Raw genomic sequence first — 27,448 nt, 5'->3', positions numbered from 1 at the left:
AAAAAATAATAATCTTAGGTTTTTCTTGCAGTTGCCATTTTTGGGGCCACTGTATGGTGCAGAACAGTTGAAGCATTTGTGACAAATAGTAAACTGAACTGAACTTAATGAGCAAACTTAGCAACACAACCTCAGCCAAAAGCAGGGCAAAGTACAATCTGTTCTAAAATAACGCATGAATACATGAAATAGGCCACTGTAGTTTGCGCTAATGACATGACTACAGAAATAAGTGCACTTAAAGTTGCATTAGGTAAATTTAGGCAAGATTATCTTCCAGATTAGCTCTCTAACAGTTAAGTAGGTGGGTTAGACATTTGAATGATTTTTTTTAAACTCCTTGAGCCCACCCAACCCCATTCCTGCCCATGAGCACAAAACTCCGCCCCCAGGATCTACGGTGGCCCGTGGAGTAGAGTGTTTATAACATGACTAATGGGAGGCCAATCCAAACACAAACAAGCAATCCAGACTGGAAGTCACTTTTCCAAATGCGTTTTCTCAGCCACATAATACTTTTGCCCTGTGGTCATGTCTTAAATCATTATTTAATAATAATGTTCTATGTATATTTTCAGGTTATTTGTACAAGTAATCTTTTTTAATCATCTACTGGACCTTTAAAGTATGATACAGTACACAGGTACATAAATCTAAACAAATGTTCTTAATCCACCACAGAATACATGTATACAATACAGGACTTTTAAAGAGTAGCAGTAATGTATGCATCATGCAATTCACAGTCAAGAAAAGGGTTAACTTGAGTGTACCCACTCCATAACTCACCAGCTTTTAAAAAGAAGTTGGGGCGGGTCGACTGTTGAGCTACACCGGAAAGACAGAAGTTTTGCAGAAGAACTGTCACAATGATGGAAACGTCTTTGTTTATTGCTAGCAATCCATTTGCTATAATGGTCCTAAAGACATGAGATCAAGAAACCTTTCTCATGGCCTCTAAGAGAGACAGTGGTAAATCAACAGTGCTTAGGAATCACTAAGTGCCTGAGAGATGAAATACAGAGAAACACAGGCTCTGTGCTAACTGCGTGGTAACTGAGCAGACAAATAGGTCTCCTAGTGACAACACGTCAGCTCTTGTTAAAGGGAGACGCGAGGGCCAGCAACAAAGTCCAACAACAAGTCCAAAATCAAGTCAGACAGAATGAGTTTCTTTGGCTCAAGAGGAAAAGAAAGGAGAGACAGGGGATGTGTGTAGTAAACCAGCTGCCATTAGCTGAGGCTTAATGGCTCAATTTTATTCAGTTGCCTTTTGCAAGTTGTAGATATTCTACTTCTCATAAGAGTCAGATAAACCCAGTGAAGATATTAGTACCAGCATAAACAAGAAGGGCCATCATTTGATGACTTATGGGTGACAAATTATTGGTGCAGTGAGTGGGAAATGAGCATTATACAGTTAATGTGATTGTATCCTTCCTGTTTTTCCACTCACATCTGAATGTGCTGGTTAGAAAGACTGAGAAATTTAGAAATTTGGCACCTTTTGACTCCATTGTTGATATGAACTCATAGGGCAATGGGTACACCTGGTGGCATTAGCAACACCTCTCTCTCTCTCTGTCTTTGATCAGTGCAGCAGAGAGGATGATTCTTTCTGCACCTCCTGTGCTGCTCACTCCATTTTCCCCTTAGGCGCGATTATGTCCTCACTCCCCAGATGACCCCATGTCCATGGGATATTTATGGGATATTTTTAATTTTCCAAATCCACTTCATTGTTCCTTATTTTTGTCTTGTTTTTAACCCACTCCCAGTTGCTCTGCATAGTAGAAATGTTAAAGAGGGCTTCATCTGGAAAGATTAAAAGGCTAAGCATGGCATCAAAAGTAGGGCAGTGCTAATCAGGTTCAGTCCTTAGTGATATGGGAGAATACACACAGCTGCCTAACACGCCATCTAGAGGAGGCATTGTTTTACTGCACTTTTAACTGGTTAGAGCTGAGCTCAACATGAAGTTCCCTCGCACACTATTAACGGTACCACAATAAGGACCCTTCATCACAGCCACCAATAGAGAATTTAAATGCACAGTCTTAGTGTACAGGGGTTTAGGAATGTGACGTTGCACTACAGTGGCTTATAGGAAATCCCCAATATTGGCCCTCATTTATCAAGGTGGACACAAACAAATTCATTTGTAAATTGGCTGTAGGAGCATTTTCACACAAAAAACATTCGTGTTCATGAAAAATCCTGTAGGTTTGGGGGAACTGTTGTTATCAAATGAGAGTTCCTGAGTGTGTGTAATAAGAAAACTAATCCATGTAAACCACAAGGTCTCAGATCATCTAACTGGCATGGTTTACTAGACTAATCATTCAATTAAGACAAAATGCTGCTGTGTAAAAGGAGGACTGCTGGTCTGTCTATACGGTAGCCGCAAGCCAACGTACTGAGCTGGCCTTAGGCTACTGGAAGATTTAGAGCATGCCACGTTTAGGAGGGAACGGGTATTTAGAGAGAGTTGCTGAGACACTTAAAACAATTAAACATAGCCCTTTCCCTGTCTGAGGTGATAGTTCAGTTTGGCCTACAAAAACATTTACACTTTATTAACGGTTGATAAATCAGGCCCATTGTTTGGATAACATATAATGCATTCAGACAACACAGCTAGCTAACAAGCTAGTTGCTACAAACAATCTAGAAACAGTTTCTTTACAAATTCACAGCCATTTTGGAAAACAGAAAACAGAACAGTGCTTTATAATTTTGCTGCAAGGTGAAAAACAAGAGAAGTAATGTTGCCTGAGGTGACAAACATGTCAAATAGCTCGGGTTTAAACAACAAGATGCAAAACACTCATCTGCAGCAACTGAGCGAACTGGCATTTTCATTCTGATGGGTTTGAAATGTATTAAATGCTGCTTTGCTATCCGCTTTGAACATATAAATTAAATTACTGACCTTGCATCTTCTCTCTCTGTTAGGTAATTCCACTGTAACTGTGCATGGTGGAAATGTGCGATTCACAATGTGGAAATCAGCATTGTATTAATCATGCATCTAAATAAACTGCACCTTTTGAACACCGGACGTTCCAATCTGCGCAACCCATAGAGTTCAGTTCAACTCTGACCTGTGAATTCGCACCACGTGATGACGTGTGACCAAAAGAAGATCAACTCATCAGGGCGTGACCTCTGCAGAAAATCCAAGATGGAGGAAGTACTGATTATAGCCGTGTCACAACCATCCCGTTTTATACAACACAGATTTAAAAGAATATAAAATCAACATCAAAGGAGATAGGGTGAACCCACAGCCTTCTGCTCTGCAGACGCTTTCATTGACTAGGGCAACTATAGTGTAAAAATGCCAGAGTCCATGGATTGTGGATTAAAAAAAACAATGCCTTGGGGCATAATGTAATATCTGGTTGCCGCCCACAGTTGCAGTGGTCTCCAAAGATGTTTCGCATGCTAAAAGTCTAGTGTGACTGCCCTTTTAGAGTATATAGAGAGCACGCTGGTCACATGATCACATTCTTTTGTATAGAACCTGTGCCATTACCAGGAATCGTCTGCACTTGTGAAGTGACTGATAGCCCCAGACCATCACGCATTATAGGTTATATGATTAAATGGGAAATGTTCTGCACTTATATAGTGCCTTTTAACCACTGTTTCTCATTCACCCATTCACACATGCACTCACACACCAATAGCAGCAGAGCTGTCATGCAAGGCGCAAGTTGGGGTTCATTGTCTTGCCCAAGGACACTTCAGCATGTGGGCGGGGGATCGAACAGCCAACCCTGCAATTAATTGACAACACGCTCTACCACCTGAGCCACAGCCACTCCATATGATTATACAATAATGTTATAACCAATAAAAAGTACTCTTCAGTAGCTTTCAAATGACACCAGCCCCATGCCGCTGTGATCTCCAGGAAAGAGGCTATGGAACTCTGGCATTTTAGCTGACTTTGGAGCTCTAGCTCAGGTAAAAATTACACCTCAGGTGCTGCCATGGAGCTCATTATGTTTCAGCTAACCATTTTCCCCAGGCCAGAGACTTTGTTTATTCCATCAAATTCTGTTATTTATTTTTAAGACATGGTGCACCTGTAGTAAATTTTGTTTATAATATTAAACCTCTGTTTGTTGCATTTTTATTTATTTATTTAGCATATTACAGACAAAAATGCACATTGTTTTGCATTGTTTATGATTTTGTTCAAAATATTCTGAAAGTCGAATTGAATTGTGAAGCCAGTATTCTGAATCGAACCAAACTGAAATGTGACCTGAGTGTATAGTTACACCTCTAAATTCCACAGTAATAACATTTATACAATCTGAGGAAGCAAAATGTAAGGTAAGAGAAGGCACTGCTTCCTGACCAAAATGATCAACATCTTTTTTTTTCTTCACCATTTTCTGCTTAAATTGGTCTTGCAAACACACCACTAGCTAACTCTTCTATCTCCCCTATCATACAACAACAACCAACTAGGGAGGGTGGAGTCTAACATGTGACAAGACATGTGAAGCCAACTACTACATCTTTTCAAAAACAAGCTGCGTAACACAATTAGAGGAAAGCTCTCTCTGCCCTTTTCTGCATGCATGAGCTCACAGACACCCATCATTAGCTAGTGTCAGTGTGATAGACAGGGGAGAGTCAGTTAATGCCATCCCTCCCACCCAGACAGAACAGCCAACTTTGCTCTCTGGGCTCTCAAGCACGATTGACAACGGCATCGTAGTATTGAACTCACAAACTCCTGATGATAGGGAGATAGCTAATGCTTTTCTCTTGAGCTGCATCATTATTTGTCTTTGGGTCATAGTTCCAAATATTTAGAACAGCAGTGATACAACTCAGTCCTTTGGCTCATTTTTTGCATGCAACTGCTTAATCTAGCAGCTCTCACTACAAAAAAAAGAAGAAAAAGCTGCAACCCAAAATACATGACATGCTTGGTTCACTTCCTGCAGTTAGGACAATTCAGAGTCAAATCACTTTCTCACTGCAAGCCAACCATGCTGGAGCTCACTTAGAACCAGACTTGCTCAGACACTCTCAGACCAGCTGTTTTGGTCAGTGTGAGAACAGATGCTGTGCAAGGGGAAAAACACACCAGCACCCCATACAAACGGAGTAAACACTGCATACAGGCATGTGAAAGCACCCTGCGTGTTTGTTTTTCATGCATGCCAGATCCTTCAACATGGACGCTTCAAAATACTCGAAAAGGCTTCAGGCGGAAAGCCATTAAGCCCTCATTAGCTTCTTTTGTCATCTTGGGAAAACAAGTTCATCCTGCTTTTCAAGTAGCAGCTCAAAAGTCCACATCCAGTATTTGATACTTTTTGTCATGAAAATACAAATAGTAAATAGTTTGTACTGTAGATGAAATGAGCTACCAGAAATGGGGCATGAATGTAATGTGATTAGTCAGCATGTTGCCTTGGATGAATGACTGCTCGTCAATGAAGGATGCATAATAATCTGAACACCTTCCCTGCCATTTAATTAAACAGTGCTTTTAAGGCCTGTGTTCACTCTCACTGATCAATACTCTAGAGCCAATTAAACAATGTGACAACATGTCAATATAATCTACAGCAAGAAATGCCTAGTAAGTAAAAAGAGCTAAAAAGAAAGCTGAATGATCTTTGTACATAGGTCAGTGAGTGAAAGTGCAAAAAACATCAAGTGGTTATATTTCACCCAAGAGACTCTATTCAGAATGCAAAAAATGCATTATTTCTTGTATATAATGTCAACATAGACAGAAGCAAAGCTCTAATCTTTAATATACTTACAGCCCATGCATAATAAATACATGCACTTAGTGGGCACTCTATTTATTAATAATTATCAATTTAATGTAATTCTATTCCATTAGCAATAGTAATCCCCTCAAAAATGCTCTAAAGATCACAATTGGGACTAAATAAACAAAAGAATGAATACACGTGCCACGTGGTTTAAATGATGGCTTCATGAAGACAGAGAGATGACGCAGAACAAAGGCATTGAGCCACTGTGAGGGTCTTTGTGTGGAGGAGGGTCTCAGAGGAAGGCAGGTGCCTCCAAACAGACCCATTATCTGCCTCTGCTGCATCTGAGCACTAAACACCTCCCCCACCCACCTATAATTCATCCATCTACTGCTTCAGCTCCACTCCTACTCTCTCTGAGAATGACAAACAAAGCCAAGACGCTGCTTTATTATCGGAAATCAAGGTGTAACGTTCTGATTTCTTCAGTGTAACTGGCTGCACTGTATGGCTGTATGCTATACACAGAGTGAATCACTGATAATACATTTAGTGTAGCTATATTAGAAAACAAGAAAAGAAACAAAACAAGACGACTGATATACAATAATGTGGTGATATTACATGTAATATCGTGCTGTGCCATGATGTGGAAGATGCTAATATCAGTTGACCATGATGACTAAGTGAATTATGCCAAATTTATGTATGTTAGTAGAGTTCATTAATACTATGCTAAAATACTGACACATAAAAAAACCCTATAAAACTTGAATTAGTGTATGAGCTTAAAAAAATAAGAGGTGCAAACAATCTGAGCTGGCATGTGTGGAAGCTTTGCACCTGGTTTTATAGTTGTAGAAGAATAAGACCAGTAAACTGATTAATAATAAGAAGGATAATTCGGTTGGGTTTATAATTCATTTGCATTTACATTTATACATTTAGCAGACACTTTTATCCAAAGCGACTTACAAATGAGGAAATACAATCAAAGCGATATATCACGCAGAGAACAATACAAGTAGTGCTACCATACAAGATTTATAATTGAGTTCTAGAGAAGCAAGGTGCGCAGAGTCGAGGTGTAAGAGCCAGAGTAAGTTTTTGTTGTTGTTGTTGTTGTTGTTTTTAATAATGTAGGGGTTAGCAAGAGCTGGGTCTTTAGCTGTTTTTTGAAAATAGTGACAGATTCTGTGGTCCGGATTGAGATTGGAAGTTCATTCGACCACTGAGGGACAGTTATTCAACCGAATCATTAGCATTAAACCTGTATAACTGGATAAGATGGTGGGAAATATTCTTAGTCTTTGTACCTCTTATTCTGAATGCTTACTCCGCAAACAAAACTGGTCTTACAGTGACCTGTTTGTGATTAAACAAGGCACTTCATGGCTGTTAAAAATGAGTGTAGCGTCCTATGTATCACTGGTTAGTATGGAAAGAATAAAACAGGACAGGGTGTGCAGCTGTAGGAAAATAATCAAGGATGAGCTGATGTGTGGAGTTATGTTACAACAACGACTAGATTATTTTCCTACAACAACACACCCTGAAGCGTTTATTACCTCTTATACCACAGCAATTTGACAATAATTAATATTTTTATATAATGAAGAACAACATGTTTCTTTTCATCCAACTGTAGTTGCACTTAATGTTGTGGAAACGACTACAAAACAAGTTATCACTTACATACACTTACAGCTAGAGTCATCAGTCCCTCATTTTCTCTTGAAGTTAATCAGACAGGATAAAATGTAACCGACACTGGAGACTCAGAACATTTCCTTACACAAAGACCCACCATGTCAACAACACACTTTTCTTTGTTAAGTCACACCATGTTTTTTTAAAATCTCTTTATTATTAGGCTTACATCCGGTGTCATGGTAGAAACTACATAATACAACGAGCGCATTAATATAAACCTGGGAGTTGTACCTGCACTGCTGTCAGAGTTACTATTCTAGAAAATCAATCAAAACCTTCTGACCAATCACGAATTCAAGAACTCAACAGCGGCATACTACTAATGTATTATATTTTAAATCCAAACTAAAACTGGAACTCAAAAATATTATGATATGAAATCCTGTCAGATTAAAGAAAAAACAATTTTAGTGCTCCTTCTGAGCTACTCACTGTGAATATCTGTGAATCACATATGAATAACTCCGAGAGACTTGTTTCTGCGATGAGTCACATCATCCAGTAAGAAAAAGACTTCCCACACAGACATACACACCCCGTGGCTAGGAAGAATGAACAATCTATCATCAGCGCATAAAACAGATGCCGTTTCACTTGAAGATGAAACTTGGCATTAACAACTTGGCTATTGGAATTAACAAGGCGAAATCAGCGAAATATCCTGCGCGTGTTTCAATGAGCCAGTCGTGTGAATGATTAATGACTGAGGTAGCATCAGCAATGAGGTTGCTCGATTTCTGAATTGCTAAATGGGTGAAATGTACAGTTGAAGCCCTTGATTAGTTGCATGAGATGAGGTGTGCTTGAGACAACACCTGTTTTGCATATTTGTGCTGTTGTGAGGGATTCTTTTCAGGCGGTTGAATAATTTTGAGACTGGAGAAGTCATTATAAGTTGCATTTTCAGTTGAATTTGAGGAAAGCACTTAAAGCATTCATTGTGTTGAACTATTTCAATTGCTTTTGTTTGATTTGTTCATTGCAAACAGTTGAAAGTCTGTACATTTTCACAATAAACCTGATTTGCAATGGGGGTTGAATCATTTTAATTGCAACTGTATTTACCAGTAGAATAGATAATCAATGCAAGATATAAACACACCCAGACACACCTGTCTTTGACCTAGCTGCTCTAGAGTCCAAGAAATGCAGCATTCCTGTGTCAGAAAAGCACAAGAAATTCAGGCTTCAAGAACACACACGCCACCCTGTATTACGGTCCACAACACTGTGTACAACAATAAGAAAATTACTGTACCTCCGATTTTTGTTTTTACACTTGCATCTAAATCATTGTTCAATCTATGGTTGACCAGAGAAACACCTATTTTTAGATCACTATTATTACATTGTTTTATTATTATATCTAAAATAATGCAACAATGAAGCATAAATTGTATTAGAGGAAATTTATATTCCGTTTATTTTATTTTCTGCCAATGGGACTCTAACTGCACACCAGTAGAGACAAAATATTGGGCAAAGTCACAAACATGAATCAATGTGCCAGAAATATAGCTATAAAAAGCAGTGCCTGATGACTCAAAGGAACATGTACTTGAGCACATGGCCAATATTGTCATAACATCCATGGAACTGAATGAATGGGGGGGGGAAATACAAACACATTCTGGAGAAAGGCAAGCTAAATGCTTAGAATGCTTGCACTGTACTTTTCAATGACAGAAAATAGTACAACATGCAACAGGCATTTCTAGCACTGGCCTATAACATGCATGTGCAGGCTCGCAAACTTGTTCTACATCTCTTGCACGTTTCTGTACATATTTAATATAGCATTTAAACAGCAATAAAAATATACTTCAATGTGAAAAGCTACATGTGGCCGTCTTGCAGCTTTTTAAAAAAAATTTTTTTAATGCATTAATCCCTCTTTTCCTGGTCTCCTGGCTTGACCTAGAACAGAATTTGGATTAGTTGATAGGTAAGGGGTTAGAGAGGCACTAGGGAGCATGGCCAAGGTCAATCATCTGTTCTCACACTGATATCACTCTTTCCCAGACACTTTATATTGCTCTGCTTACTTAATTGTCTGCTTTAGCAATTTCACTATAATCTCTACTGATCATAAATCTAGGGACCAGACTGATTTGAAAGAAACATTAAAATCCACTATTAAACCTCTGTATAGGAATTCTGAGGGCTTATGTAATCAGGTCCCGGGTTTGAGTGTTTTACACAGCTTTTAGATTTTTTGTATTTTTCTTGGCCTCATGGTGCATGCTAGAGTCTTGATTTCTGAAAGTATTGCAGCTAGTACAGACAGGATGAGCTTCAGGGAAAATTCAAATCTGCACATGTGCACATTAATGGCAGCCATGAATTATGTGATGCTTGTAAACCAAGCCATCCATATATAACCTTAGGGAAACCAAAGAAAGGGGAGATTATATGACGAAGGCTTAGATGCTCCAAATGATTTCTTCAAAACTCATAAAGTGCTGAGTTTGAATGACAACAACAATTACACACAAGAAGAAGAAGAAGAAGAAGAAGAGGAAGAAGAAGAAGATGAATGATATTAATCCACAGGTGAAGTCAAATGGACATTTAAATAATCAGAGCTTTATAAAGCACCACTAATTCAACACCTCTCAGGTTGTCCAACAGAGAAGGCCTTACTGTCTCATGTTCTTCACACACCTCTTCATTGGGAACACAGCCAACCGGTTCCAACCATGAAGTGCTCTAAAACATGGGGATTGAAAAGGAGTAGGAGTAGGGGGAGTCTTCTATTACCAGATGGCAGAGAATAAGTCTCTGTGGACTGGGTGAGATAATGAATGTGCAAAAAGATAATAGCAGGAGAACAAGAGATGGCCTGTGTGTACATTTGGTCTGAAATATCTGTGGCTTCAGGTTAGATGTGTGAAATAAGAAAGTTCTGTTTTTCAGGTCCAGGTAAAACTAAGTGGCCATGAAAACCTGTGGCCTAGCCTGAGGTCTTGCTAACATAATGGTTAAACAAGAAGCAGTAAATTAGTTTAACTAAACATTGATGACTGACTCCTGAGTGCTGCAAGAAAAAAAAGCATTCACCCTATCATTGGGAGATCGTGAGTTTCCGATAGTTTCCGGGGGGGGGGGCATACCTTCTCAATCACAGTGACACTAACCAGCCGTGGGCATCTCTGAGCTCATGTATGCGGAAGAAGGTAGATTGGTCTTCTTCTTCTGAGTGTGTTATGCTGCCCTGTGTAGCATGAGCAGTAGCTTAAAAAGATGTGGTTGTCTGGTTTTGTGTGTCTCGGAAGAAACACGCAACAGCCTTCACACTCCCCTGTTGGTAGCTGTAGTATGATAGGGGAGAGCTGGTTAGTGGGTGGGAACTGGTGTACAACCAAATTGGGGAGAAAATGGGGCGGGGGGATCGCTCATGCCTGACTCAGTTCATGACCATAGCAGCTCTGACACTTCTTAAGAGCTTTTTTTTATATGGAAAGTAGGAAGTGTGTGGCATGCTAGATGATTGAGGAAAAATCTCTGAAGCATTGAGAGATGATGTTCTGCTGAAATCTACTATCTTACTGGCCTGGGTAAATAATGGACAGGCAACCCTAAAAGCGTAAAAAAAAAAAAAGAAAGAAAAAAAAAAGAGAAAAAGACACCCTGTAATGTTGATTAAGCAATGTTTTATTCACACAAAAGGCATGACAGCTTTGAATTTTAACTCCATTCCAATTCCCAAAATGCAATAAAGAAAGGAAAGGACTGGGTGTGGAGAGACGCAGCTGTACAGAACCATCAATGAGGAAGAACTTTACATTAAAAATCTGCCTAATTAGTCCTCAGGGAGAGATACATGCGTACCCATGAGTCAGGATCACACACATTCTGGTTTGCCAGGCAGCCCATGGGGAGTGGAACAGAGCTAAACAGGGCCATTCACATGCTAATGGAAGCACAGCCCATGTGGTTACGGTTCTCAGGATATGAAAATATGGATCCAGAACCAGCAGAGAGCAAACTCAAGTATATTGGCCTGCTATTAGTCTCCCATTGCACAACAACAGAGCTGAAAATAATAATTAATTAGGAATATGGAGATGGAATATCCAGTGATGATGCAGAGCACAGAAACATGGTTAGTGCATTAGACAGTATTAAAATCCTCATTGGGGGGCAGTGGTGGCTTGACGGTTAAAGTATTGGATTACTGATTGGAAGGTCGGGGGTTCAAGCCTCAGCACTACCAAGCTGTCACTGCTGGGCCCTTGAGCAAGGCCCTTACCCCTCTCTGCTCCAGGGGCGCTGTATCATGTCTGACCCTGCGCTCTGACCCCAACCTCCTAACATGCTGGGATATGCGAAGAGAAAAGAATTTCACTGTGCTGTAATGTATATGTGACCAATAAAGTCTCATTATCTGAGTGCTGCGCGATGAGCATCAGAAATAATCTAGAATATATGTTCAGTTGAGATCTGTTACCTCATTTTGGCACAAAGAACACAATCGCATGGATTGTGTGGATATTTATCACTTGTGCATTGTTTTGGTGCCTTCATTTTAGTTAGCTTACAGAGAGGTTAAAAAATAAACGTGAATTTCCATATAAAGCATAAACCAAAAAGTTTCATAAATGATTATTTGCACAGCATTCTGGTGCCAATGTGTTAAACAATGGAGTCAGCAGTGCCAGTGTGCATCTGCTTCCAACTCAATGTACTTTTCACTGTGCAGATTTTGTGTGGTTTTAAGCAAACGCAACAGTCAAACAGTTGTTCTTCTGCAAGAGAATAATCAATGGCTCGCTGTCTTCAGCCTGCTTTGGTGAGCAGGCAAGCTTTTAGTCAGTACCATAAAAAACCAGCAGGACCTCTATCAGGATACATTTAAGTGTGATTTGGTTGCAGATTGTCTTACATATTAATGAGCCCGTCAGAAATCATTTCCCACTTGAATAACCGGCCACAGCGGGTGATGCCAGGGTACTCATGCCAAACTGCTGTTGCTGGCAAGTCAAACACCGATCATGGATACATTCAAAGTGCTCCCTGGCATCTAGTGTTTGATATGGAAACAGACAAAATGTGGAATAAGAAGGGTCTAGGTGAGCCAGCGAGGCTTCTGCCATGTGATGCAAACGGCTGATTCGAATCCAAGCAGGTAGCAGTTCACTCCCAATGGTGTAGATGCAACACAAGCAAAAGAGCACAGCAGCGGAGGCACAAGGGTTAACTCGTTTAAGCCGATCTGCTGTAGGCTTGGCACATCCACACTCCAAATGACCAAACCTGCTTTCACAGAAAGTCATTTTTTAGCTCTTTTGATTGTTTAGGAAAATAGTCAGATGTACATGAATAAAAAATATATAATGAACAGATAACAGAACAGACACTTATCTATCTGTAAGGCATCTGGAACAGGGTACAACAAAGGGCATCAAGGAAAAGTAATGTGACCTCAACCATCCCCTCCCCTCATCACTACCTCTTTTTATGTCTCAGTTCCTCCCCCCGCCTTCACACACTCCCCAGTCCCCCTCATTCTCTTCCTTTGTCCTTCCATCAGAGACCATGTCCCTGGGCATCTCTGCATAGCTGATTTGATGGGTTCCTGTGGTAAAGGTGCACAACTCTGAAAGTTTACGCTTTAAACTCAAGTTCTTGATGCCACCTTTCATCCATCGATTGCCAAAAGATGTCACACTCAGGCAAATGCAGGAACTGGAGTGGAGCCTATTTTGCAAAGTGCTACGTTTCATCTGTTCTTAATTACACTTGTGATGAAAAGTAACAGCATGCTGTAACGGTTGAATTGACAGAGACGGAGCCAGAGCCAATCTTGTGTGGCAGTAAGGTTCTGCTTATTACTTTTTACACAGTGGCTTAAGGAAGTCTGATAAATAGACTTACAATATGTTACAAATCATACAGTTCATAAATAATACATGCATTATGGCACCTAGGATAAATTTTTAATTCATAGTTGCCTGACAGACAAAAGATTAAAAAAAAACTCCTTAACGACTTTGGAATACCAGTCCATACAATCTTTCCCCTGAATTTATGACTCATCAACCCCTGCTGTATTACCTCAGTACCAAACAAACCAGACCTTATTTTTTTCAAGCATGACAAGGCTTATATAATAAGGATAACTAATGTGTCATTATGTCACATAACTAATGTGTCAAATAAACAGTGTGATCAAACTCTACATCTCTTGCAAACTCTTTTGTGGAGAATGTTTTAATGAGTTTGGAAAAAAAACAAAACAAAACAAAAAAAAAACATGAAACAGGTTAGATATGTTGCCTGGGTTCTGCTGAGAGGAGGATCCCTCTGGCTAGATATTAAATTTCTGAACGTTAATAACGTTCAGGGTTTTGTGTTACACTGTAATACTTTATGTACTCATCTCCTGTATTGTCTTTCAGGTTACACTATCGTCCTGAAGACTTGATATTCAATCCCACTGTATACATACAATTTACGTGAATATAAAATTACTTTGAAGCTGATTTTATTTGAAGCCTGAATGCACGACTGTCAAGAGGACAAGTATGAATGCATTGATTACGATTTGATTAGTCAATCAAGGATCGAATCATTATCAAATAACTGCACCCGGTCTACTACAGACATCTACCATGCACTAAGATAAACATTGCCTCTATATTCGAGTCCACACACTGCTTTTCAACACACACAGCTATACTCACCACACTGTGGCCAATGAGGGATTAAAACAACAGCTCACTTCTTAACCACAAACCAATAAAGAACAAAAACAAAAGGTGAAAGGAGGACAGATGAGATATTGGCAACTACATAGACTGAGCTGAAGGGACAGAGAGATAGTGTGTCTCCTTATGCCATCCATACACACAAACTCTCCCTGAGAACATGTTCTATTGGCCTGTGCATTTGTTGCGTAATCCTAACCTTTACATCTGTAAGCAAAAGTCATTCTAAAGGTCGTCCAGTTTTTTGGGCTTAAAGAGTGCGTATGAAATTTGTTGTCATGGATACTGAAAAAAAAATCCCCAAAAATGAATAGTTAATCACTCACATCACCATTTGCACATGTAGGGAGCCATACTGCCTTGAATGGGTCAAACATTTCAATCCCAGTGTAAGCATCACACTACATTCCACTGTGCAGACTGTGTGTAGCACCAACATGTAGAGAGTTGGAGAGAGAGCAGGAGAAAGAGAGAGAGAGAGAGAGAGAGAGAGGGAAACAGACAGAGAATGAGAGAGGGAGACAGGTGGTGGCATTCCGAGGTTAAGATAAAAAGAACACATTTGGTGGCACAGCATATGCAATGAGCAACGAACACCAACCAAAAAGGAACCTTCTCATCACTAGAGTATACAGTTTCGTACTGGATTGTATATTACCCATGGCTACGATTGTGCTGTAATAGTACCGTAATCAATTATTCCTCTGAACCCATTCAACAGCAGTTCATATGAATGGAGAACGGATGAGAGCACGGATGTCAAAACAGGATTAGTGTGTTGACAACACATGGAGCGTCCAGCATGGCCATTTCAGAGAAGCTTATCCCCCCCACCACACACACACACACACACACACACACACACACACACACAGAGAATCTTGTAATGCTATCATTGTAGGGTATTTCCATTGACGTGTCTTATGGTAGCTAAGTAACACTACACTGATGGCTGTTTTTATTTTTCAGAACATTCAGGCAATGTCCCCAAAATTGTCCTGTATTACTATCACCATGGGATCAGTTGATCCCAATACAATCCCAAACACATTGTGTCTCTAACACACATAAAATAAACATGTTTAATACCCGAGCACAAAATCACATCAACACCACTGACATCCATTAATGCATACTCACCAGCCACCTGCTTCAAGCTCTCCTCGATGTCTCCGATTACCCGTCTCCAGTATGTCCACAAGATATAAAATCAGCCTCGTAGAGCCAGGAGATGATGGCAGTCTGGCATAGGCCGTGTATAAGATGGTCAGAGGAATGAATAAATAAAAGGCTTAGCTGGAAAAAAACAGCCATTCATCAGGCAGCTACAACAGAGCCAATGCTGGTGGGTGTGAGGCTTTGGGATGCTGTACAACAACATGCATCCTCCTCTCAGAAAGGGATGAAAGGAGGGAGGGGCGACGCACGGAGGGAGGGGTGGAGTGAGGGAGCATGTTCGCTGCAAATCCTAAGGAGTCACATGACTCTGTCTGAGCTCTCCTTCAGGAGGGAGGACGAGAACAAGAGGCAGTAAGGAATCTCAGTGCTAATGAGTGCAGTGCACAGTAGTGGGTGGTATCATCACAGCTGCAGTTCCATGCTAAAGACAGAAAGAGCTGGAAGCTCCTGCAGGGCCGCCCACAGCACCTAGCCGACTAATAGCAGCAACGCATTTCTGGATTAACCCCTGGATTCATCTAGGGTTTCTGAAGGACCTGTAAAAGAGGCACAAATATAGAACAAAGCAGACAGGCAGAGATGTCCCTGTGGAGAGAGTTAGTTAGTGGAACTGACTAACAAGAAAAAAGAAAAACTTTCTTAAAAGAAGAGCCCACACTGCAACACGTTAAATATGTTTCTACTGAAATATTTGTGTTGTGTTTAGTGGTTCTGCTGCTAATTTGTTGGTTGGTGCTGTATTTTCAGTGTTCCTGTGAGAAGCTGTCAGCTGTGTGCTGTGCTGATGTCATGGAGGACATTATGAAATGACGTTTAATAGGAGAGAAAAAAAATTCACTGAGCTCAAACATAAGGGATGAATGCTAAAAGCAAACTATATAGCTAGGTACTGGTGTTAATAATATTTATCTTAATATTAGCTAATATTGCTAGCGAACCTAGCTACTAGTTTTTAAGCATAGCATAAAGTGTATAATAATAATAATAATAATAATAATAATAATAATAATAATTCTATTACTATGATCATTTGAGCAAACCTGGTTACTGCTATTAATTACACAGTATAGTTTAGTATTAGTTTAGTATAAACTAACCCTGCTCGCTAGCAATACAGTGTGTATTAGCACAATGTTAAATATGTTGCGAACCTGTGTACTGATGTAATACATAACATGAACATTTTAGTGTTTTGCGACACTGCAAAAAGTTAACAAACTTTAGAGTCACCTGGCTAATGTTTGCACAGTTCTGTGGTCCTGTAGATGACCACCTTAGTTAATGTTACTAAATTATGTATTTTAGCGTGCAAATCAGTATTTAATGCTAAACAGCGCGCCAAATGTGACGTCACGTGTTCGTGATGTGTCGTTCGCGAATGAGTCGACTCTTTGTCCGGCTCTTTTAAGTGAACTCTGAGAGTCGACTCCCATATCTGAAGAGCCGTATCCATCTTCTTTTTCTTTTTTTTCTTTTTTTGCTTAAAAATATGCGCTCATCTCAAGATTAATAACCACATTAATTCCTTTAATCACAGAAACCAACCATCAGTTGAATCTTACTTGTTTGGCACATCATATCGATTTATAAAGTTGTGACGGATTGCACTGCTTATAATGGGGGGGGGGGGGGGGGACGTGTAGTGTAATGTAATGTAGTGTAATGGGGGAGGTGAACAAACATCTTTAAAACATCAGGTGCAATAATACTGATGCAGGCATACTTACTGTATTTGTCAATGCAAACATGTAATTGTTGGTTTTACGTAGATCTGTAATAAGTATAATAATATTTTATTAATCAGAAGTAAAAGAAGAAGGTAATTTTATTAAATAGTTTAAGTGATATGTCAAACTGTAGGTAGATTTTTTTTTTTTTAAATTACGGCTATTGTGATTGGCTGTAGGACTCGCTGCAGCACTGGTGGGCGGGGAAATATGTACGTTACCTAGCTGAAACTGATTTTTATTGGCTATTACCATCGCTGTAACAGGAAGTGGTCTAGTGATCGGAGAACGCAGAAGTGAGTTTGGATCCAACCAACGGTTGATTTCTAGGTGCATGTTTATACATAAACATAACATGTTAACAAATTCTTATTTTGTGTGTGTGGTGTTCTGCGATTTTAAATACATCCACGTTTTAAGTACACCACCGAAACTTTATTTAGTCATTCAGCGCAAATAGAGACACACACTGCCCTCTGGTGGCAAACTGTTCATCCTGCACTAAATGCACTTCAACTTTGTGTTCCTGCAACCGGTTCAACTTTGTGTTCTGCTGCAGAAATTCATTCAAATGTAGAAGGAAGAATTTTATTTCTCGGTTAGAAATGATTATTTTTTAAGCATCAACACTTGATTGATAACGTGCCTTTTAGTAGAAAACGTGTAAGTACATTAATTACAAAATATATTTGTGGTACATGTAGTTACCAATAGTTTCCACTAGATGGCACGACTGCCTGACATTTTATTTATTTTGAGTACTGGAGCAGTTCCATTGATATGCAGTAAATAACGTTTACGTAATATAGCAAAAGTAAATTCTAAACTGTAATTTACATTAGAGTATTAACATAGCTGTCCCATTGTGCTCAGTATTTCATCACTTTATATCTTCCATTAAAACTGACAAATAACTATTAACTGTATTTAGTCTAAAGAAGTAAATAAGTGTTTATGGCAGCGCTTACTAGGAACATTTACATTCTGTACTGTGGAAACCATCTATATTTCCAGACACCAGTACATTAGTGATTCAAAATCAAAAGTGAAACATTCAATACTCTGGTATCATCATTCCTAATGACGTTTCTGTAAGAACCGGACACAGGGCTCAATTTAAATAAGGTTTATTTGCATGTTAAACTGATTAAGACAAAACCCAGAATATATGCAGAATAACTATACTCCTAAATGTTTTAGAAAAATAAAACACTTCCATGTTAATTATACAGATTAACCCTATGCTTTGACATCAAGCATATTATTTCAATAGATCATCATGCATTTAAGCTCCCTGCATTTCTTTTTAGTCACACACATAAATCCAGCCACTTGGGACTACAAGGACACGGCCTCTCGTTTAAGACACGATACACACCACAGTGATTCTCAAGCACTAGAAAGTCAAGCGGGTTTAGTAGATAATGAAAGCTAGGGCTGTACGCTTATACAGGACCATGCAAATATGGAGCGTGACGACCCGCCCGCCTTCAGATGCAGGAACAGATACTGCCTTCAGTTTAGCTGATCTCTAGAAATACCGCGTGTTCATCATCCACATTACTGCTTTGTGCTGTGTGCTCAAACATGGAGCTTCCACTAAATGATCTTTACACAACTCAAGTGCAATCTTTGGCTTGAAGGTTAATTAGTGAACAGGTTTTACAGCTGCATTTAGAAAGGGTTGGGACATTTGACCCGGGTTTATTAATGTCCCCTTCTCATGCTATAAAAGAAGAGACTTGGCATGTCTGGAGCGTTACTTTTGCAATAAAGGGAAAATTTTTTGAATACATGTTCAACGCACAATACAAATTTTAAAAGATTTTCTCTTTTTTTGGCACGAGGGACAAAACACTTACCACCCCGAAAGATGTATAACATTAAGAAATACTCAAAATATCCATTTTATGAAACAATTAATGGAAAACAAAAATGGTATTGACATGAACGGTCAAGTCTAAACCATTATACAATAAGGGGGAGGGGGGGACAAAAAACACCCACCCATCTAAACACAGCCTAAATAAAATCCTGCTAGTACATGAAGGCAACAGGAAACTAACACTACAAAGGGCAAGATTTGAATACTGTTGCACTAATACGATAGTTGAGAGGCTAAATTTAGGATCTATTTAGTCAGAGTTGCAGTTAGTGCATAAGTGGCTTTTAACATGAACAACAGCTGCACAACATTTCAACGCGGTTTGAAACCTTCCTTTTTGTCAAAGCTGTGACCTTTTTGTTTGCAGACCATTGTGGACATCATATAAAGTCATTTTTCACTTCATCGTGGTGTTCAGGAAGCTGCAGTACTGCATACTGTAATGCAATGAAGCTCTCCACAAAACAACAGTTCTTTACTGTATGACTCAAGTGAAAGGTTAGACCCGAACACACTGTAGAAACGGCAACGCGGGAGTCTTTATGCCTTCCTTTTTCATTTTTTTTTTTCCCCATTTCCGTACCTCTTCTTCACCCTGAATTAGACCCGATATGTATGTAATTTAGTCTCGTGCAATCAAAAAAAAAAAAAAAAAAAAAAAAAAAAGAGTAAACAAATAAAAATAATTAAAATGTTAATCAGCTACTAGGATAGCGTCTTTGAAATATGTTAAGGCGGAAGCTGGGAGACAGGCAGTAACTGATGCTCTCCTCCACCTCCTGAACACGACGCTGGAAGCGACAGCGGTCTCGGGCGTATTCTTCCCACGGACCGTGCCGCTCCTCGTCACTGCTGGCGTAGAACTCCTCCACCTCCTCGATGAACGTCACCTGCAGCCAAACATACAGAGACGAGGCTTAAAACTTGTGTAGTTCTAGGAGAGAAAATCATAAGCAACTTACTGTTTTATTATAGACATTTTGTTACACTGTTGCAAAAAAGAACACCCCCCCAAAAAAAAGCTTCTATGCCAAAATACCAACTCGTAATAAAAATGCTGACAAATATAGTTGCTGTATAAAACTATTTCCTTATCAAATTTATGACCTCAGGTAAAATGCCTGAAGTAAACACTGTCACTATGCCGACACGAAATTCACGTTAACTCCAAAAGAACAAAGTACAAGTGTTAAATGTAAATGTTTTTCATAGAGATGTGCCTTCTGCCCATTTTTATACGAGTACATGGAGTTAGAAAGATGTTCTGTTAACTGCGAGAAAAGAAAAAATTGCACTGTAATCCAGTATAATTTCCCCGCAGTAATTAAACTTCCCTCCTGTCTGAAGTGCAATTATTAAACACAAAGCTTTACTGAGTTTCAGCTCAATATTTCAGCCTGTAGTCCAGCTGTAACAGATCTGGTGGGTTTCTTTTTTTAACTTTTTATTAACTTAAGAGTGAGAAGTGAACAGGTTTTGATGGTGATAACAGAAACTGACTACTTTTACAGATGTTCAACATCTATCTAGTTTTACAGCATTAGATGTAACTCTAAATGCATAAAAAGTACTGCACGTTTTTAAAAAAATATATATATAAAATAAGTTTGGAATTGTTGATAAACTGCTCAGTGTAGAAGTAATAAAAACACATCAGGACATGCTACTAAAAATCACACCATCCTATATGTGATTATTTGCCTATTACAACAAGTTCTGGGGTGTTTCATCACTCACGTAATCCAATGGGCCACACATTGGCAGTTATAACTTCAGAAAGTAAAATTTTATGCGGTGTTACACCAGGGCTACAGGCGCAAACACTGAGCAGACACTCAGTAAAGCTTTTGTTGTGATTGTAATGTTTCTGTTCATTATTTCTCTCTATTATATCTGTCAAACACAAACACTTGCAGCACTGAAAGAAGGAACGTTTCAGGACAGCGGAAACAGACAAAGACATCTGTTCCCCTCTCTTAGCAGTTCACAGAATATCTGGACATTAAAGCTTATGCATATTTAAAGAAGACATATCGCTAGTACATGTATTTATTTTAGATACACAAACAAATGATCCAGTCGTCTACCATGGGGGAATTAGAAAGGAGCCATTTAAAATGCTACACATGCATATACACTCTTACCATCCCCTTTATTAAACACCTTCATAAGCTCATGTATATCTAATCAGCCAATCATGTGGCAGCAGTTCAATGCATAAAATCATGCAGATGTAGGTCAAGAAATCAGTTAAAGTTCCATCCAAACATCAGAATGAAGAACAAATGTGATCTGTGACTAACTGTGGCATGGTTGCTGGTGCCAGATGGGCTGGATTGAGTATTTCAGAAACTGCTGATCTCTTGGGATTTCTTTCTCTCTCTCTCTCTCTCTCTCTCTCTCTCTCACACACACACACACACACACACACCTAGAGTTTACACAGAATGGTACAAAAAACAAAAAACATCCTGTGTGCTGAGGGTCTGCAGGCAGAAACACCTTGTTGATGAGAGCGATCAGAGGAGGATGACCAGACTGGTTTGAGCTGACAGGAAGTCTATAGTAACTCAAATAAGCACCGTTTACAACCAAGGCGAGCAGAAAAGCATTTCAGCATGCAAGAAACTTCAAACCTTTAAGTGGATGAGCTACTACAGCAGAAGGCAACACTGGGTTCCACACCACTCATCCAAGAACAGGAATCTGGGGCTATCATGGGCAATTTCCCCTCTAATATTACAGCACTGAGCAAATAAACATTCTCGGAGCACTAATTTCAAAACTTTCAGAAAAAATTTATTCTGTGACTTTACTGAGATTATATATATTATATATATGTATGTATGTATGTTTGTGGAAAGCCTTTCTGACAGCAGCATCTAAAAACAGATTTGGGGAAAAAAAGTTAACCACCAAATGATTACAGCAATAATAAATAAACATTTCTAGGCACTAAACAAATAAGTTTCTTCAATCTTCTATCTATCTGTTTAACTTCAGTGATTATAGACTTTATTTATATACAATCCCTTATTTCTTCTTATTTCTGCGGTTCTTTACACATACAACAAAATAGTAACCTAAACTTTAAACAAAATTTAAAGTTGCAGTCAAATAATTAATAATTACTTTATACATTATAATGATGAGATGCTTAAGGAATTATTAAAATTGTTCTAGGCTTATACAGTAAACAGTAAAAATATTGCCCAAGTCAAGCACATTAATAATAAAACACATTTTCGTATTGTAGCCTACCGTTTTGTATTGTAGCCTAAACTTTTCCCCATCTGTTCTTGTCTGCTTTCCAGTGGTTGTAGATCTTGTCCAGATTTACAGGACCCTCTGCTTGTATAGACTGGATTCTCATTAGCTGATAAAGTGGGTGGTCTCAAGGTCGGTTTCGTGATTTTTGTCTCGATATGATTAATCAGACTGAAACCACGTTCACAGCCTGCACTAGATGCTTGAAATGTACCACAAATGTCAATGAGCTGTACAATGCTCAGTGAACTCCTCACATTTTAGTGTTCAGGATTATCTCAGCAAAAGTCCGCAGCACTCCCATCTACCATTTTTCCTTAATAGTGAACTTGAACTTCTTGTACTGCTGACAGATACATTGTGTAGCGTTTCTTCTTTTCGTTTAGTCATTTCTGATCGCTGTATGCTCGCCTACTTGAGGCGGCAGGCGGTAACCAGTTAGTTTTTGTGCGCAGCCTAAAATTGTGTTGCGCAGGACCTTCAATTAGTCTGCGTGACCGCTCAGAGGGAACATTGATCATAGGCACAGACTCACCCAAACTGGACAGTTGAATATTATTGGGGGATTTTTTTTTTTTTACCTCGTCTTTTACAAATCTTCAACCTTTCAGTTTGGGTGAGTCTGTGCTCACGATAGCCTCAGAGTCTTGGTCTTGGCAGAGTTATTATATTGTTCCTGGCAGCTCAAACCAACCTGGCCATTTTCCTCCGAGTCTCTCTCATCAGCAAGGCATTTCCACACACAGAACTGTTGCTCGCTCAGTGTTTTTGTGTTTTCGTACCATTCACTGTAAACGCTAGAGACTGGTGTGTGTGAAAATCCAAGAAGGAGTTTCTGAAAAACTCGAACTAGCCCTTCCCAACATCCATGCCATGATCAAAGTCACAGAGATCACACTTTCTTCATTCTGATGTTTGATGTGAACATTACCTGAAGCGCTGGACCTGTATCTGCATGAGTTTTTTTTTTTGTTTTTTTTTTGCACTGCGCTGCTGCCACATGAATGAATAATTAGAAAACTGCATGAATGTTCATTGTAAGTACCATTTCATATTCCTCGAAAATGACCTGATATTAAATCAAAAGGAGAACGCGAGGAGATGATGGCAGACAGATGGTCCACTGTAGTGGCTGATACAGTGCATACTTCTACAGTTACACCTATTGTCTAAGACTAGACTAGCATAGAGTCAGAGATTGAAAATGGGCCAGACTGATGATGAATAATGGGCAAAATACTCATTCACGCTTCCCTGGAGAGAGTAGAATGGAAGTGTTGCATCAGAAGAGGGGGGGGGGGGGGATGGTCTGCTTGCACTGCTTTACATCATTCCCACATCATTTCACAGCTGAGCCTTAATAATAATGATCTAAATTCAGCCTGTGACTACGGATGCTAAAGCTAATAACCAAAAATGGGATGTCTGTCACACATCTAACAAAAATGACAGCAGATAAGAATTTTCACTGTACGTCTATACTGGCTAAAACAGCAATATGTAGAAAATTGCATATTAACTTATCAGTTAGCTTTACAATAGGAAAAACATTCAATATGTTTTGTGTTCCACAGAGACTAGAGGTGTATACTGTTAAATAACGACATGTTGAACTGAAGGAAACCTACACGATTAAAAGCCAAGTGGGTTTAAGTGAAAAGTAAGTTTATATACACAGACAATTCATTTTTCTTTTGTATTATCTAGGTAGGTGGCTATAAAATTGGGCTCACATCACTTCCTTATCTTCCAAAAGGCATTACCTACTGCATCACTATCGTTTCAAATATAACATTTACTCAAAGCCCTCTCCAAAACAAATACCTAATCACAAGTAAAGAAAACAGGACAAAGCTTGACCATGACATACCACGTTAGGTAATATGTGAATTTCCTGGCCTACAAAGTAATTGCTGAAAATTAGAGACATCACACTAACCTTTTTCAGCCTGACGACTCCAGCACTTCCGAGGTTTTGGACAGTGGCTGCCTCCGAGAATCCGCTGTCCATCCTCTCCTCTGCTTCCTCTTTCCTATAGAGCAGAGGCTCAACCGGTGTCTCTTTCTTACAGCGCTGTCTGGCTGGCTGCAGTGTCCTGATTGACGCCTGAAAGTTCAGGAGACTGTAGGGATCCGATGAGCAGCTGAAAGAGTTCCAAAGTCTCAGGCTCTCAGCTTCGTCCATCGATAAACAGGCCTCTTCGCTGGACTCCATGTCTTTCTGGGTTCCTCCAAGAGGTGCAGGAGGGGATGATTGGGAGGAACACAGAAGGGAATCAGGCTTTACTGGCGATCCCACAGGGGACGAGTTCACCGCAGATGCACAGAGTTTCCGGGACGTCTGAATAGGAGCCGTGAAGTTGCGAGGGTTATAGGGGTCCCTGGTTTGGCACAATGAATTCCACAATCTCTCGTTCTCCGAGTCAACTTCCTCAGATTCTGAGTCCTCCTCGTCCTCTTCCTCCTCATCACTATCCTCTAGGTCCTCGGAGTCAGAATAGCTATCCAAGACGTCACTGTCAAAGCCGTCGTCGTCATCACTGTCCCAAACGCTGCTGTCTTCCATGTCTGAGTCGTCGCTGCAGGGACTGCCTATGATGTATGCGATCGCCTTATTCTGACAGCGAGGGGTGGACTGAACTGGCAAAACCTCATGTACAATCTCCAGCTCAGTATTTTGCACTTTCTCCTCCTCGTTCTCAACCCTCTCGCAATGAGTATTCCCTGCAGATTTGTCCTCCTCTCCTCCGTGTCCATGATCGCCAGCCTGAGAAGCAGCAGAACTATCAAGGTCCACCAACTCACAACCAGCATTCATTTTACACTGCCTTGCACTGGCACTTTCTTCCTCCAAACTAGAGTAGCCATTGTCCTGATCCGGGGTCAGAACTGCCACCTCGCTGCAGGCGGCAGCAGCTCTGGTACCGACCTGATTCTCTACAACGCTGTGTTCACGAGCTGACGGAAGGCAGTCCGAGTTTGGAAGGAATTCCAGCCTAGTTATGTGAAGGCTTGTATGGTCAGCTGACTCTTTGATGCGTGAAGGTCCAGCACATTCACTGCATGTCCATTCAGCCTCATCACTGTGTTCCAGCGGTTCTACCGGCATATCAGCTGCAACAGCTGACCCCTGGCAATCCGGTTCACAATGACCATTACTGTGGTGCCCTCCACAATGCGTGGACTTTGTTTTAGCATCAGCAGATGTTCTAGTCTGGTACAAAGCAGGAGTGTTTCGAGGGTCGTCAGAGCTCCAAAGTCCCTGCCACCACCAGGTGTGCGTGGCTCTCGTGGTTGGACTTGGGTAGCAAACACCCAACTTGGGCTGCATGGGCTCAGTGTGCTTACCTTCTTTTGGTGCCAGAACCTGGCTGAGAAACTTCCTCATGGATGCAAGGTACCGGTATTCTACCGGGGCTGTTTGTTGAGCCTTAGAATTCATATTCACGGCGTCCTGAATCCCTAATTCCCTCAGAGAGTCTGCTGTCAACCAGCTCAGAGTTTCTGCATCGCCGGAGGTGAGAAACCCGCCGTTTTCATGCCGACAGTGAACATAAGCTACTCGCAGGTGAGTGGAACTCTGGTCAGAAGGCATGAGGTTATCAAGACCTGCCATTAGCTGGTGTCCAAAGTCAATATTGGATTTTCCTGCCTCGCTGGACCACGTCTGCATTCTTCCAGGCAGATATTTCTGAAGAACCGACCACGCAGGCCTCGACACTGCTGACAGCATGCTAATCCACGAGCTAGCCCAGCTTTCGTTCCCCACCTCAAGGCTAGCAGTGGTGGTGGGCCCTGAACCCCTCTTAGAGAAGTGTTCCTCTGAGCTCATATTTCTATACATTATTATATATTAATATTTTCCAAAATATTAAATAGGGTTATGAAATTTAAAGCACAGAAGAAGAAAAAACAACTAACGTTTCCGGTAACTTAGCTTGTGAGCTAGTAAAGTTTTTTTTTTTTTCGGCGGTGGGAGGTGTTCTCTCCTGTTCTGACAAGCCTAGCTTAATAGTTAACTTAAAATGTTAATTAAGACTTTAGACGCTAACTAGTTAAGTTGCCCAAAAATACTAATAATACCTGTGTCAGAGTTACAGTTACAGCTCCAGCTGTTAGCGTTAGCTAGCAAACGAGTCGGAAACCTTACAATTTCATGTGCTGCTAAATATTAGCTACTGAAGAACTAGCAAAGTCAACGACAAAGTGTCGCAGTCCAGAATACTGTCCGTGTTTAATATAGTCAAATCCCCAAAGTGTCCATAGTGTTTAAACGGCAACGACATGTTGCCGGTTAACTCTCCATGCGACCCAGCAGTGAAGGCAGTCGGCGCCCATATTGTCCCCGGCATTCGCCATGTTCATATTAACAGCAGCTGTACACTGAGGATTCATCAGACACGCACACTCACTGAGAACGGGAGAGAAGAGAGAGGACGACTGAATGATGAAGATCGAGCTGACACAATCCATACTTCCCAAATCGGACGTCGATATACAAGCCATCTTGGTTTTGAAGTCGATACTGAAGCTAGATCTGTCGCTGGTGAAGATCCTCCTCTTCCGATAAGAGCGCTTGAACGCGAAGCTACTGAGTTGGCGCTTTAACGAATTAAGCAAGCGTTTCTTTTACAACTCGATGGAATGTCTCATTCAAAGAAAAACAAAAAATCAGCGAATAAATGCTTGTTATTGAAACAGTTGTTATTTGCCAATAGACCCAGCGGCGGTTTCTCCTGTTCCTCCTTTTCCTTCTCTTCCTCAAAGCTAGCAGAGAAAAGCCCAGCGCAAACAAGGGGAGATTTCATCAGAAAGGTTAAGGGACCGTCAATAAACTCCGTGGTAATGAAGGCAGAGTTAGGGATCGTCGTAGAAATGCAGTCGCACGCGCCCAGTATCTGTTAGTGATGTGAAGTTCGGATCATTTTACCGACTCGGATCTTTGATTCTCGTTCAGCAAAAATGAACGGATCTCCCCCCCCCCCCCAAGTCATTTGGTTCATTTCAGCAAAATATAATTCAAATGTTACATGTTAAATTCCCCCAACACATCTAGTAGGCTACTTACGCAAACAGTGATCACATTTGGAATAAAAAATAAACTATAGGCTAATGCAGCCAAGGTCACATTATGAGAAACAGAAACGATTCATTAATTGCTAAGCTGGTCTTCAGGCTATGCAGTCTGTTAGTTCACCTCACCTCCAG

The 27,448-nt window shown here is 40.2% G+C and overlaps 1 protein-coding gene across 1 annotated transcript; it reads right to left on the bottom strand.

The window, feature by feature from the left end:
- Window positions 1-18,199: 18,199 nt before the first annotated feature.
- Window positions 18,200-27,077, bottom strand: LOC128625168 (uncharacterized). Its single transcript, XM_053653292.1, has 2 exons — window positions 24,180-27,077; window positions 18,200-19,863 (listed from the first exon to the last, which is right to left on the bottom strand). Exons 1-2 carry the CDS (start codon window positions 26,082-26,084, stop codon window positions 19,672-19,674), a joined length of 2,097 nt encoding a protein of 698 aa, XP_053509267.1. The 5' UTR covers window positions 26,085-27,077; the 3' UTR covers window positions 18,200-19,671.
- Window positions 27,078-27,448: the final 371 nt, after the last annotated feature.

Source organism: Ictalurus furcatus, chromosome 21 (genome assembly GCF_023375685.1).
Source record: "Ictalurus furcatus strain D&B chromosome 21, Billie_1.0, whole genome shotgun sequence".
NCBI classification, from domain to species: Eukaryota; Metazoa; Chordata; class Actinopteri; order Siluriformes; family Ictaluridae; genus Ictalurus; species Ictalurus furcatus.
Note: the sequence above shows the minus strand (reverse complement) of the source record. Positions and strands in the feature narration are given on the sequence as shown.